Here is a 14857-nt window from a genome sequence, read left to right on the forward strand (position 1 = left end):
ACCAAAAATAAAAAACGAAAACGAAAACTAAACCTGTAGCCAGCTGCCCAGCCCTGGCCTCCCCACCAGCAGAGTCTGGGAAGGAGAGGCAGAGAGGCCTCCTATGGCTTCCCGGGGGCCGGGCAGACTTCCTGTGTCTCTGGGAAGAGCTGCCTGCGTCTTGGCATTCGGGCCTTGCAGCTGCCGGGGGCTGGCTGCCACGGTCCCGGGGCTGGCACGGCGGTGGCTGGTCGCCGGGGCGGGTGGGGTGGGTGGAGGGGCGGGCATCCATCACTGCCAGTGGCTTCTGTGGGCCCTGCCAAGTCCTGGTGGAACCGGGCCCAGGTGCCAATGTGCTTGGTAACCGGATTGCTATGTGAAAAATTACAGTGGTGTCAAGAAAATCTAACCTCCGCATTCATATCAGGAGCCTGGAGCCAGGCGGGTAGCGGCCAGGGCCGGGCTGTTTGACCAGGGCGGCCAGTGGGAAGGTGCCTGGGACCAGGCAGATTACGGTGAAGGGTATTACCCGCCCGGCGCTGGGAGGAGGGAAGGGCAGATAACCAGAGGGCACAGAAAGCAGACCCATCAGAAAGTGGCCCAGTGTGGCAAGGGCTTAGCCAGTCCCTGCTGGGTGCCCGGGGCAGTGCCGGGCACTGGGGAGCACGGGGCTGGGGTGGCATGACACCTGGGCCCAGGGGACTTTTAGGGGTTTGCAATGATGTTTCCATGTCTTTTAAAATCAGAAGATAGGCTGGGCATGGGGGCACATACTTGTAATCCCAGTATTTAGGAGGCTGAGCCAGGAGGATCACAGGTTTGAGGTCACCCGCAGCAATTTAATGAGACCCTGTATCCAAATAAAAAGTAAGCTGGGCGTGGTGGGCACGCTTGAGATCCCAGTATTCCGGAGGCTGAGACAGGAGGATCGCGGTTCGCGGACAGCCTCAGCTACTTAGTGAGGCCCTCTGCAACTCAGGGAGGCCCTGTTTCAAAATAAAGAATAAAAAATAGGGATGGGGTTGTGTGTCAGACGTAGAATGCCCCTGATGCCCCTGGGTTCCATCCTCAGTACTGCAAAATAAATAAATAAATAAATATAAAATAAATAAAAATAGGTCTGGGGTTGTATTCCAGAGGTTGAAGGCCCCTGGGTTCCATCTCCGGTAGCGCGCGCGCACACACACACACACACACACACACACACACACATCAGAAGACAGAAATAGATTGGAGAAATGTTCCTGTATTTATGATTAAGTCCTGCCCTATATGATTAAGTAATGTCCCATTCACCTGCAGCCTTAGAACACACCTGATTTGGAAGAGGGTCTTGGTGGGTGGTCAGTGGAGGTGTGGTCCTGCTGCGATGGTGGGCTCCTACCCCAAGACTGTGTCTTTTTTTTTTTTTTTTTTTTTTGGTGGTGGTACTGGGGATGGAACCCAGGGGCATTTGACCTCCGAGCCACACACCCCCCCCGCCCTATTTTTTATTTATTTTGAAACAGGGTCTCACTGAGTTGCAAAGGGCCTCACTGAGTAGCTGAGGCTGTCCACGAACCGCCATCTTCCAGTCTCAGCCTCCCGAATGCTGGGATTACAAGCGTGCGCCACCACACCCGGCAGGACTGTGTCTTTTTAAGATGGCCGTGGGGAGAGACACAGGGACCCACGGCGAGGTGACAGTCACGAGAGATGGGTGCAGAGACTGGAGTGGGGTGGCTGTAAGTTGAGGGCGGCACGCAGCCCCTCAGCTGGGGAACACGTGGGGACCCTCCCTTGCTCCTCTCCCAGCCAGCCCGGCAGAGGCCTTGATTTTGGAACCTGATCCCCAGACCCGGGAAAGAAGAAGTTCCTATTGTTTCAGGCCACCTGGTTTGTGGTAATGTGTTCAGGCAACTCCGGGAAAGTAAGACAATGTGTAATATAATTCAGCGCAGTTAGCGTACGCACATTCTTTTTCTTTTAGGAGGTCTTTTTGGACTGGGGATCGAAACCAGGGAGGTCCATTTGCCAGGCAAGCACTTTGCTACTGAGCTGCACCCCAGCCTGGAGTAGACACATTCTATTGCTGTTACTAATTATTTTTTATGAAGGAATCTTTGAAAGCCAAATGCCTAGGGCCCACAGAAGTGTCCCCAGGAGGTGATAGGCCTGGGGGCCTGGGCTGGGCCAGCTGCCATGCCAGGCGGGTGGCAGGGGCCCTGGGGGGGAGCAGGGGGGTCGAGAGAGAGAGAGAGAGAGAGAGAGAGAGAGAGAGAGGGCGGGGGGGGGGGGGAGCCCTGGGCCTGCCGATTCCTGGCTGTGTGACCTTGGGAAGGGACGTGACCTTCGTCAGCCTCTGTTGTTGCCAGGTCTGTTTGCTGAAGGCTTAGAGAGAGCCTGAGAGGGTCAGGGAGAGGGCGCCATGCAGCCCACCAAATGCAGCGCGCAGAAGCATGCACGTGGGCCTCGTCCCCGGTCAGCACTCGCTGGAGGTCCTCTGCGAGCTGCCCAGGGCACGAGGGACGCTGTCAACAAGGACATTCCTGCCTTCTGGAGTTTTCCATTCAGTCTCCACACGCCGGACCCTCTTTCCAGTGGTGGGTCTGAATGGCTGTCCTGTTCCGGGCTTCCATCGAATCTGGGGTCCCTGCTCGGGGGTCTTGTCCTCAGGATCTGAAGCCGAGGCCCAGGAGGTGGTCCCCCACCTCTGCCACCCAGAAGCCCCCCTGTGCGTTGTTTCGACATCGGGGACCGGGCCTAACCGAGGCCCCAGAGGACAGGCAGGCGCGGGGCGAAGGGTCCTTTTGCGGATGAGTTTGTCGCTAAGGAGATGAGGCCCCTGGTCTGTCCCGGCTGCCAGGGATGTCCCGGAAAGGCTCCCAGACTGGGACATCCCGATGGGCCATGGAGTCTCAGGGCAGCTGCGTGGCCTTCCACAGGAGAGTTCCTGCCAACCCCGGGGCTCCCAGGACACAGTCACATGTCCCCCACTGCTGCACAGCACCCCCTGGGCAGCCAGGCCCACACCTGAGCGCTTGAATACGTCTAGGACGCTGAGGCACAGAGTTGGCACAGCCAGGGCCCGTGGCAGCAGGGGGGACCAGCCCAGAGGCACAGGTGTTCAGACCTGCCCGGGTGGCTGGGAGCCCATGGCTGCGTTCCTTCCCCTAGGTGGCGCCTGGTCCACGTGTGGCTGCTCCGGGGCACGTTCCAGGGCCCAAGTGCTGAGCTCTGGTTTCCCGGACCCCTGCCTCTGTTGGTCAGGGCCCAGGTGGGTGCAAGGGTCTTTCAACCAGCCCCGAGAGGCCCGGGCCGCCGGCCCACTCCAGCTCCAGCCCCTTCCGGCAGCCGTGTGGCCTTCTCGGGGTCCCAGGACTGGACTCTCTCCTGGACCAGCCCCAGACCGCAGGGCGCCCTTCTGCCCGTGCCACCCACGCCTCACTGATGGCCCCAAGGCAGGCTGGGGAGGGCGCCAGAGAGGTGTATGTGCCGGTGGGCGTGTTTCTGGGTGACCTTGGGCCAGGGAGGCGAAGGGCTTCCCAAGGGCAGGTGCATGTTGAGAAAGGAGACGGGCTTCGATTTCTCCTGGTGAGCTTGGGCTGGTCACTTCCTCGGGCTTCATTTTCTCCCATGGAAAAAAGGCGGTGTGGGCGGCGGGCTTGGTGACGCCCAGGCGCCCCCCAGGACAGCTTTAGTGGTTTGGAGGCCACTGGAGTCCCAATTCAGAGGTGGGCACTCTCCAGCCGTTTCCCTCCATTTTGATTACTTTCTTTCGGTGTGGAGCACTGGGGATGGGCCCCCAGCCCTATTTTTTCATTTTGACAGAGGGTCTCACTAAGTTGCTGAGGCTGGCCTTGAACCTTCGATCCTCCTGTCTCCGTCTCCCAAGTACTGGGTTGCAGGTGTGAGGCACTGGGCCTTCTTTAGCTCTGGTGAGCTGCTGCCTTGGGGGGGCCTCAGAGCATCCCTGTCTTCCTCTTGTGTCTCACCTGGGGCCCCAGTCACCAGCGCTGTGGGCTGAACTACCCGGCCCAGTCATGGACATTCTTTTTTTTTTTTTTTTTCAGTACTGGGGATGATTCTACCTCCAAGTGACACCCCAGTCCTATTTTTTTTTTTTAGTCTTTTATTTTTAAACAGGGTCTCACTGAGTTGCAAAGGGCCTCACTACGTAGCTGAGGCTGTCTGACAACTGTGGTCCTCCTGCCTCAGCCTCCCGAATACTGGGATTACAGGAGTGCCACCACGCCTGGCTGGACATTCATCAGACTACCAACTGTCCTCACTTCAGAGGAGACTGAGTGCCCGGGACAGGGCTGGCGCGGCGCCTCCCTCTGACAAACACAGCTTCTTCGTGGCCCCCAGGGGCCACTGCTGGCTTTGGGGGGCAGTGGCACCCAGCCGCCTGCAGGTCCTGGGGCCTCCTGGCCATGGAGGGCCAGGAGCAGGGTTGGGCTGCCGTTTGGGGCAGAGCTGGCTGCCGGTGCCATTTGCTCCACCAGCACCACGGCGGCCATGGCTGCCCCTCACCTTAACTTAGTCCCTGGTTTCTTTGTGTTCCTGGGCGCTCCCTTCCCGCTCCTGAGATACTCCCCGACGTTCCCAAACGCCGAGATCTGGGGGCCGGAAGTGCTCTGAGCCTCCCAGACGCTCCGCTGTGACCCAAGGATCCTTTCCTGACGGACTGAGAACCATCCCCATGGCCTGTGCCCTGTGGCCGGCCAGGGATCCCCCGGCCCACGCTCCTGGCCGCAGCAGAGGACTGATTCACTCGGAAACACTAGGCATGCCACCCGGCTTAGCCTGACCAAGCCAACTTCAAGTCACCCGGGCCCGAGTCAGGTGGGAGGGGGGGCTCGGGCAGGACCTGGTGGGAGGCAGGCAGGGAGGAAGGAGAGCAGAGGCGGGGAGGAGGAAGAGGCAGGGAGGAGGGAGAGGCAGGGAGGAGGGAGAGGCAGGGAGGAGGGAGAGCAGAGACTCCTACCGGAGCCTCCCTTCCGGGAGACGGCCAGGCTGCCGCAGGTGGGCCTCCGGCTCACAAGGGTTTCTTTGTTTTTTGGGGACTGGATTCACAGGAGCCGCAGGCCGCACAGTCCGGGGCAGTATGTTCTAGCCTGAGGGTCTGGGGTCTCTGAACAGAGGACAGGCAGAGTCAGCGTCCAAGCCTAGTGTGATCAAAGGCAAGGGAGGGGGCTTCTGCCCAGGCAGCTCAGCCCAAGCAAGGTCAGCTCTGAAGGACACGGCCAGGGCGCTCAGGCCTGTCAAGGTCACGTGCACTGAAGGAGCGCAGCTGTGGAGAATCCAAGGGTCCTTCCTCTCTCTCTGCCCCTTCCCTTTTGTCCTTCTTCATTTTTCTTTTTTTCTTGGTACCGGGAATTGAACCCAGAGGCATTCTACTTTTGAGCAATACCTTCAGCCCTATTTTCTTTTCTTTTTCTTTTTTTTTTTTTTTGTGGGTCTGGGGGTGGAACCCAGGGCCATTCACCCTGCCCTATTTTTTATTCTTTATTTTGAAACCGGGTCTCACTGAGCTGCAGAGGGCCTCACTAAGCAGCTGAGGCTGTCCGCGAACCGCCATCCTCCTGTCTCAGCCTCCCGAATGCTGGGATTGCAAGCGTGCGCCACCACGCCTGGCTCAGCCCGATTTTCTTTAATGATTTTTTTTTTTTTTTTTTTGAGACAGGGTTTCACTAAGTTGCTGAGGTTGGCCTGGAACCTGCCATCCTCCTGTCTCAGCCTCCCAAACGCTGGGGTTATAAGCGTGCGCCACCACACCCGGCATAAGAGAAACATTTTTAAAAGAAACAGCACAGACCTCTTTGGAGAAGCCAGCAAACAAGCAGTGCCTTAGAAAACGAGTTCCCAGCCCGGTGAGCATTCAGATCCTGATCCTCCGCCTGGCCTGTGTCCCCTCCCCTTTTTTTTTTTTTTTTTTTTTTGGTAGGGGGTGTTAAAACAACAAGAACAACATCTGTCTTGTAGGAAGAACTGTAGAACCATCTTAACGTGCTGCACAGGATGAGGCCGTGCCGCCAGCTCCCCACCCCCTGCCCGGTCTCCCTTCACCCTGCCCGAGACCCTGGAGGCAGCTGTGTTAGAGACGTGCCCAGTGAAGACCCCGCTCTTCCGCTGGCCTGAGATCCAGGGCCACACGTCACCGTTGCGGTGAGAAGACTCTTAAGTGGAAGTCTGCTGGGAACTGCCCTGTGGGATGTGGCTTTCTGAATACTGGCCCTCTCCCCTTGGGACCGCAGCCATCTTGAGCCGTGAGGATGAATCTGTGAGCTGAGGAGAATAGCATCGGAGGTGCTGGAGGTGAGGGGAGTCAGGAAGATGTTGCCCTGATCTTTGTTGACCCAGAAAATTAAACCTCACTGGTGAAGTCTCTGAAGGGGTTCCAGTCGCCTCCCAGTCACCCCATCTCGCTCCTGGCACGTAGCAGGTGCTCAATTAAACACCCCTCGTCCTTTAGCAGGCTGCTGAAGTAAACCAGCCGCTTGCAATCCAACACCCTGGGCTCTGGGGCCAGCCTGCCGTCCGGGGCTTTCTGGTGTGGACAGGGCAAAGGTTCCGGCACCCAGGGTTCTGGGACCAGCGGGATATGAATGTGGGCTCCGGTGCCTCTAAATTATCCCTGTGCCAAATGTCACTGAGCACCTGGGTTTGGGCTCCATGCTGGGGCTGGGGCTCAGTGGGGCCGGGGTGTCGCTGCCCTTAGGATCCCACAGTTAATCTCGGTCGGTGGAGACACCGAGAAGTCAACACACCAAGAAAACAGGGCCGGTCCTGGTTATTTAGTAGACAGGGTCTATGAAGATGCTGCAAGCACCGACTTTACTGTTCCTGGTGGGAACAGAGGGTTCGGTTCCCACAAACCTCCAGCAGCTTCCTTAAAAAATTGTTTTGTAATTGGGTGTGTGTGTGTTGCTGGGGATCAAACCCAGGGCATTCTACCTGTGAGCCACATCCCTAGAGGGCTTGGCTACATGCTGAGGCTGGCCTTGACTCTGTAATCCTCCCGTCTCAGCCTCCCAAGTGCTGAGATTACGGGCGTGTGCCACCATCCCTGCTCTTCCAGCCACATTTTTACCAACCTCTTCATATGCAACTTAGTCTTATGTGTGTTCCTGCATAACCTAAGTTATGTCGTTGAATATACGCGTTAAGGTTGATCTCATGCCTGAACAAAGCTCGGCCTCAGCCCAGATGCAGATCCTAAGAGGCCTGGAGAAAGTCAGGGTTAACACAGGCTCTCATTAAGTTACTAAGGACCTGGCTAAGTTGCTGCGGCTGGCCTCGAACCCATGACTCTTCTGTCTCAGCCTTCCCACTACTGGGATTACAGGCATGCACCACCCCGCCCAGCACAATATTTCTGAAGTTATTTAAGTGGCAGAGATTCAAAACAGTATCACAGGTCCACAAGTTGTGGGCAGGCAAGGTGCCTTCCCTGCGGGGCTGAACAGATTATAGGCTCTGCCTCCAGGAATTCGCTCGAAGCAGCAACAGCAACTTAATTTCTGCCTCTTCCTTCCCCAGAATGGAGAAATTCATTTTCCTCTTGATTAGAAACTATGGCTCGCCGGGCTTGCACGCTGGGAATGCCCGCGCTCGGGAGGCTGAGGCAGGAGATTGTGCAGGTCCGAAGCCAGCCTCAGTTACTTGGTGAGGCCCTTTGCAACTCTGTGAGGCTCTGTTTCAAAGTAAATAATAATAATAATAATAATAATAATAATAATAATAATAATAGGGCTGGGGGTGTAACTGGGAGGTAAAATGCCCCTGGGTTCCATCCCCAGTACTGCAAAAAAAAAAAAAGAAAACTGCCTGTCCTCAACAGTGGCCGCTCCCCCTCGTGAATGCAGCGTGCCTTCGGAAAGACCTTGAGTTTTCACTGTTCGGTTGTGCGCCGAGGCCTCCACCTTCACGTGCGTGCATCAGGCAGGCGAGGTAACAGGTACTCACCGTCACCACGGCCAGGGAGGCTCCGCGGGCCCCACTCCCACCCGCGCTCTTCCCTCCCTCCCGGCTCGGGCAGCGCCCTTCCCTCGAGCACAGCACCCCCAAAGACAGAGGAGAGAGGGCGACGAGCCACGCCCCCGGCTTCCGCCAGGAAGTGACACCATGCCACCTCTCCTCCCATTGGCCAGTGCCGGCCACGTGGCCCCTCCTGCCCTCAGCTAGGGGCCAGTCCTGTGGCTCCGGCCTGGCTCGCTGGCGCTCAGGCCTCCTGAGTGTGCATGAGTGTGGGCACGTGTGCGTGTACGCACATGTGTGCGCACAAGTGTGTGTGTCCTGTCTGTGCATGAGTGTGGGTATGTGTGCACACGTGTGCATGAATTTGGGCACATGTGCAGGTGTATCTGTGTGCATGTGTATACATGTGTGCGCATGCGTTTGGCATTGGTGTGCATGTGTGTACACGAGTGTGAGTGCCCTGTGCTCCTGTGTGCATGAGCATGGGTGGGTGCATAAGTATCGGTGCCCATGTGCGTGTGTGCACAGATGTGGATGTGTGCACATGTACGAGAGCATGGGTATTAGGGTGCGTCTGCACGGTTGTGGATATTTGCGTGTGCGTGGGCTGGCGGGGGCAGGCCCCGCGTGCTCAGCTCCTGGTTGGCCTTCCTGAGCCCCAGCAGCCATTGCTGGCATTCAGCTCGCGGCTCAGGCTTGGACCTCTGACCAGGGACCCGTCCGCGGATGCTGCCCCCTCGGATTCTCTCTGGGGAGCACATCCTGCGAGGCTAGGACAGCAGGCTGTGGCGCTGGACTCAGTTTTGGTGGGCAGTCATCCCTGGGTAGCCCAGGTGGAGGGGGAGGGTGGGGGAGCAGCCAGGTAGAACGTGGCCTCAGGGCAGCAGGGTGCTCCCATGCGTGGTCCTCCGGGAGGAGCCCTGCCTCCTCTCCTTGCTGAGGACAGTCCTGGGGAGTCCTGGAGCCTCAGGATGGCCGTGAGGTGGTTTCTGCGGTGACAGGCTGTGCTCGTGGCACACCTTTGGTCATGCTGGGTACCTGTGCTCAGGCCAGCGTGGGGCCCGCGGACGCCCCCCATGCCCGCTCTGTCTGGCATGGGTTGGGTTCACTGGGGAATGGTTCTACTCGCTGTGGGGAGCATGCCTGGAGTTCCAGCGTCTGGGAGGCTGAGACAGGTGGATCACAGGTTCCAAGCTAGCCTCGGCATCTTTGCGAGGCTCTCGGCAACTTAGCGAGACCCTGATTCAGACTAAAACATAAAGAGGTCTGGGGGGTAGCTCGGGCATTGAAAGCCCTTGCCTGGTTCAACCCTCAGTACCGCACGCACACACAAAGAAACATTTTTAAAAATGACTTGGTGTGTGCCTAGAAAACTGCCTCTGTCTGCCGTCCCCACGACTCCCCTTTATTTATATTTAGAAATTCAGAGAGAGAGAAAACAGCTCTGGGCTTGGAGGTCCTGAGAATCCCCGCCCCCACGTGCATTTCATTCTTTCCTTTAAAAAAATTTAATACCATTAGGTCATCTCCTTCTTAATTTTTTTTTCTGGGAAAATCTTTATATTGCAGATTCTCAAGCATCTCGACATTCCGTCCTGGGGCGGGGGTGCGAGAGCTGCCTGGGCTCCTTCCTTTCAGCAGCTCTGCAAAGGACTGTCGGGATTGCATCTTGCAAAACGCCTCAGAGCTGCAAAGCAAAGCCCCCTCTGCCCTCCCCAGTGCCTCTCTGGGGACAAAGAGAGGGCCCCCGACTCGCCCAGGCTCTGGGCAAAGCAGATACATCACTGCAGCCGGGGAGGGAGGGAGGAGGAGGAGGAGGAGGCCCAGGGACCTTCAAAGGTGCCCGTCCCAAGCCGCCCAAACCTCTGCCTGTTAACTCTTTCAGAGAGCGCCGGCGGCTGTGAAAGCTGGCCGAATTAATTGATAAATCAAGGTGCTGTTTTTAGGTCTGCTGAATATACCAATGGGTGGGAAAGAGGACAGGTAGGATTTGCCAAGGCCACGCGTACCTCTTCTCCAATTGCCACCTTACAAGAGCCAGTGATGAGAGAGGGAGCCCCAGAATTTGCAGGCACCCCTCAAATTTCCAGGCCATCCCTCCCCCCAAGCCCCAAAGAATTAAGGCGGAATGGTTAATGGTGCACCGTGGCTCCCATGCCCCATATCCTAATGTGTGTGAACCCCTCATTCAGACCCGAGGGATCCTCGGAGCCGTGTCTGGGGCTCCTGCTGTGTCTCTGCTGAAATGCCCCCCCAAAACCCGACGATTTTATAAGTGTCCTGCACCCCCATGTTCCGAGCGGGGCTTTGTTCCTTCCCGTCCAGGCGCTCCCGGCCCGAGGTGAGAAGCTCGAAGGGAGGTTATTAAGAATTCTGACAAGGTAGGCTGAATAAATTGTGTTTTCTTTGTGAGCCTTAATCCGGTGTTGTATTGGCTTCTTGGACATGGCTAATTTATTTGGAATTTCATTCTGCTCCTGACAGCGTCCTGGACTAGCTGTTTGATCACCGGGGCAAAGTTACATACCAGCTTTCGACTCGCAAAGGCGACAGCGTCATTTTCTGAAGTGCCTGTTTTGGGCCGCGGCTTTATGTCTGCAGCGGGGCCTCCAAAGAGCCGGGGCCGCCGGGGCCCTCGGGGCCCTCGTGTGTGCGGGAGAGGAGCCCAGCCGGGCGGGGTCTCCCTCGGCGAGGAAGCCCCACGCTTCTCCCCTCTCATCCGCCCATTGGCGACTTTAATCTGCTTTTGTGGGGCAAGAAGAAAGAAAATTAATTTTCGCCCGTCTGCGAGTTGGGAGTATCTCAGTGGAAACCTGGTTTGAAACGCACATTCTCTTGATTTCAATGGCTGGGATCTGAGATGTAGGCTTCCCAGAACAGAAAGGACGTCACAGAGCCTTACAGGGCACGGCTCCCGGGGCCCCAGTGGCTGTGGAGAGAGGTTCCCCTTAGTACACTCCCCATCTCAGTAAAGGTGGTTGGCATTTTCTCTCTCCTAAAGCACCCCTCTCTCTTTCTCCTCTCTTCTCCTCTCCTCCTCCTCCTCCTCCTCCTCCTCCTCCTCCTCCTCCTCCTCCTCCTCCTTCTTCTTCTTCTTCTTCTTCTTCTTCTTCTTCTTCTTCTTCTTCTTCTCTCTCTCTCTCTCTCTCTCTCTCTCTCTCTCTCTCTCTCTCTCTCTCTTACTGGGGATTGAACCCAGGAGCATTCTACCTCTGAGCTACACCCCCAGCCCCTTTTTATTTTGAAACAGGGTCTCACTAAGCTGCTGAGCCTGGCCTTGAAACAGCAAACCTCCTGTCTCAGCCTCCCAAGTACTGAGATTACAGATGTGCCCATAATTACAGGGTAGTGTGGCTCTGTGATTATTATTATTTTTATAATAGCAAGCATATCTTGCTTTTGCAAAAAGGCATAACGATTTTCAACAAGATCCCGGCATAACTGGTGGGTTTACAGTCAGGGCCCCTGGCCTACGTGGTGCCTGTGCTGTGGGTTTTCTAGATGATCAGAACCACGCGAGCCCTGAGGGATCTGGTGCAAGGCGCAGCGCCCTGACACTCGATTAGGACCTTGGGTTGCCAAGGGCTGAGAGCAGCCACCCAACTGGGGTCCCCGGGGCTCGCTCCCGCGGCCATCATTAGTAAAGAGAGTAGGCCCGGGGGTGGGACCCGGCTTCCTGAGGCAAAGATGCGTGCCCCCCTTTGCTTCCGACCCTAGCTCATGCCCAGGGTGCCCCTGTGGCTCAGTGGCACCTGCTAGGTGTTGTGTCAGGGAGCAGTGGGCGAGAACCTGGCCCTGTTACTGTTTGGACACCTGGGCGTTTGAGTGGACGGAGACGTGGCTCTCGGCATCCTAAAGACGCTTGCTGCTGCAGACTAGCAAATCTGCTTTCCCCAGGGGGCGCTTGGCGCCCTCGTCTTGGCCGTACCCACAGGCGGGTGATGCAGGAGGGGAGTGGGGATGCGGGATGAGGGCGCAGGCTACGAAAGGGGAGCCTTTAGGCACAGCCGGCTTTCTTTGCAATCTCAGGTGGAATTCTAGGGTGGCCAATCGTGACCCTCGAATCTCCATCCTGAGGGCTCCGGCTGTCTTTCTCCAAGGCCAGTCTTTGGCGAAGGGGAGCCCGGAGCTGGGGCCCTGCTGCAAGACACCCCAGGACGGCCCTGGAGAGGTGAAAGGGCTTCGGGCCTGGGAGCTGTCAAAGGGCCCCAGGGGTGGGGTGCGGCGAGTGGCTTGTGGGTGACTTGGGGAGTTTCCGCCCTGAGCCGGAGGTGCCCCACCCCCCGTAGAGCACCCATGGGAATAGACAGGCAGCCCCTGCCCAGCCTGTCCTAGCCGTGGCTCCTGGGTTGACTTTTTCTTACTCTGTCTCCGTGGGCACTGCCCCTCGTTCCTCTGCTGCCCACAGCTGTAGCCAGTGGCCTCTCCTGGAAAAGCCACCCAGGGCCAGTTGACACTACCCCTAGGGACAGGGCACCCCGTCTGCATTCTCCTTCAAAGGGCCCTGGAAGTGAGCAGGAAGGGTCCAGGCTTCCTTGACCCGAGTCTCCGTGCTTGGGCACCACGTGACCCAGGCGTTGTTGACTTTGTGTGTCTGATCACGTGTGTTCCGCAAACACAGGGACTTTTGTCCGAGGCCACCTCGCTGGTGGGCCCGAGCCGGCGGCCGGGCTCCCCGGACGCCCCACCTGGAGACCCGGCCTTCCTCCCAGGTGAGTGATGCGCCTCTCAGGTGTGTGGCTGCCCCCCGCTGGTCCCTCGCCCCAGGGCCGGGCCGTGTGGGTGTCTCCGGGACAGCAGCGAGACCTTCCCGCACTCTGGAGGCCTTTGTAAGCCAACATTCTGACTGAAGGCGGGGACGGGCCCCTAGTACCTAATTCCCACCTGTGTCTGAGGGCACGAAGAGCCTGTGCTGACTGTGGCCCCGGGTGGCGTTCTGCCAAGGGCTGGGCATATTGGCAGGCCGCCTGGCGGTGACCTCCGTGGGCAGATGTCCCACGATGCAGGCTGTGGTCCAGGGGGAGCGGGTAGAGGGCGGGGTGCCTGAGACAGGGCCCTGTACCATCATCACCCTCTCCTTCCAACTTGGGGGTGCTCCCCCTCCGTCCTTTATGTTCTATGTTCTCCTTCCTTAAAACCTTCTGGAAAGGCTGAGCCAGGCAAACGTGCGTTTATAGCCAAGGAACACTCGGGGGCTGGTTACCGGGGGGCGGAGGGTGCGGGTCCCTGGAGGGCCCTCTGCCCGCCTTGGCTCTTGGACCATTTACTAGTTGGATGTCCCAGACCTGTAGCCAGAGACCCTATGGGTGCTGCTGGGTCCCCAGGCCTGCCGTGGGCGCCCTTGCCCTTGGGCTGGAGGTGGGGAGCGTAGGCCTAGGAAGACCCCTGCTGCCGAGGCCAGCATTATTCCTGGAGCAGGGGGAGGGGGGCCTGGCAGAGTGTGTGTGTGTGTGTGTGTCAGTGTCAGGCAGAGAAGATGGGGAGATGCTATTATTTCAAAGAAGATGTGGGTGCATTTCTTGGGGGAAGGGTGCCCAGGTCTGGCAATAGCCCCGTGTAAACATGGGCGCCCTTTCCCAGTCCCTCCGGCAGGTCACACCTGCCGTGCTTTCCAAGGAGGAGCCTGAGGCCCAGAGAGGCCGAGCAGCTCACCCAGGGTCACTCAGTGAGTACGGGCCAGACCCAGCTCCAGGCCCAGGGCCCCTGTGGGGGGTGAGAGGGGTCCCAGAGGACTGTCCTGCCCCCTGAAGGCTGTGGGTCCCTCTAAGGCTTCCTGGGGGGCCCCTGGGGGTGGGTTCGAGGTGCTTTGGCCGCCTGGCCACCCTCCTGGGGAATGGGGCAGATTTTCCCAGATCCCGGGCCCTTTCTGTTTCCCCATGCTGGCCCCCCAAGTGGCCCCTGTGTTAATTGAACAGAGTCTGGGCTGGCCTCCGGGCCGGCTGACTGGCCTCTCTCCTCTCTCTGTCTCTTTCATTTGTCCAGCTTCCCTCGGGCCTCCCCTCGGTGGCCCCAGCCTCCCGCCAGGCTCCTGGGCCCCCGCCCGCCAGGGGCCGGCTGCTGTTAAGCCCGCAGTGGCCGGCTCGGACAGCGCCGGGCCTAGAAGTGATAGCTAATTGGGAAGAGAAAGGGCCTGATTGTCTGGCCGTGGCCGGAAGAGCAGCGTGGGCTGAAAGGGCCCGAGGAGGCCGCCGCCTCGCCCAGCAGCTGCCGCAGCGCCGCCCGCCCGCCGGCGGAGATGTTTGGGGATTACGTCAGTGCTGGCGGGCCAGGGCGGCAGGGACAGCCAGGGAGGCGGGCTCCCGGCGGCCTCCCGCCCCCCAGGCCCCTGGACAATGCTGCCATTGTGGCCGCCCAGAGCGGTTCATTCTGGATGAATGGTACACGGGCCTCTTGACCAAGGAGGCCGCGCGCAGGCCCAATCTGTCCTCTCGCACGCCAGAGGCCCCCGGGCCCGGCAAGGGCGGCCTGCCTGGGGGGCGGCGGACAGCCGGGCAGCCTCCGGCATGGCCTTCTGGCTGGGGGGCAGCTGGGGCCCCGACCCGCTCATGGTGCTGCTGGTGATCATTCTGCTCATGCGTTTCCTCCTGTGGTCCTGCCTCGGGACCTACATCGACTACAAGCTGGCCCGGCCGCAGCCCCGCAGACCTAAGCAGGACTAGCCAGCGGCCGGGCATGGGAGGCCTTGTCCCCTTGCTGGTGGGCAGGGAGGAGCGCACACAGTCACACATGTGTCTTGGCACTCACCTGTCGCCACTCGGCCTTCTGCACCAGGAGGCTCTGGCAAGTGGTCCCCTCCACGCCTGCCCCTTCCCCTGTCCACCGATGGCTCAAGGACTCCAGCCCCTTTACCAGAGGGGCAGGCGTGTGGCCCCACAGCCCACCCACCAGGCAGAGACTGGCCGGCCGAGCCCGGCGT

The 14857-nt window shown here is 58.8% G+C and overlaps 1 protein-coding gene across 1 annotated transcript; it reads left to right on the forward strand.

Annotated features, from left to right (window-relative positions):
• Positions 1 to 14444: 14444 nt before the first annotated feature.
• On the forward strand, positions 14445 to 14600 carry SMIM38 (small integral membrane protein 38; the record flags this gene model as incomplete). Its single annotated transcript, XM_080715269.1, has 1 exon — positions 14445 to 14600. The coding sequence occupies one exon, from the start codon at positions 14445 to 14447 to the stop codon at positions 14598 to 14600; it is 156 nt and encodes a 51-aa protein (XP_080571395.1).
• Between the last annotated feature and the right edge of the window lie 257 nt (positions 14601 to 14857).

The sequence above is a fragment of the Muscardinus avellanarius genome (assembly GCF_963383645.1).
Source record: "Muscardinus avellanarius genome assembly, chromosome: 1".
NCBI classification, from domain to species: Eukaryota; Metazoa; Chordata; class Mammalia; order Rodentia; family Gliridae; genus Muscardinus; species Muscardinus avellanarius.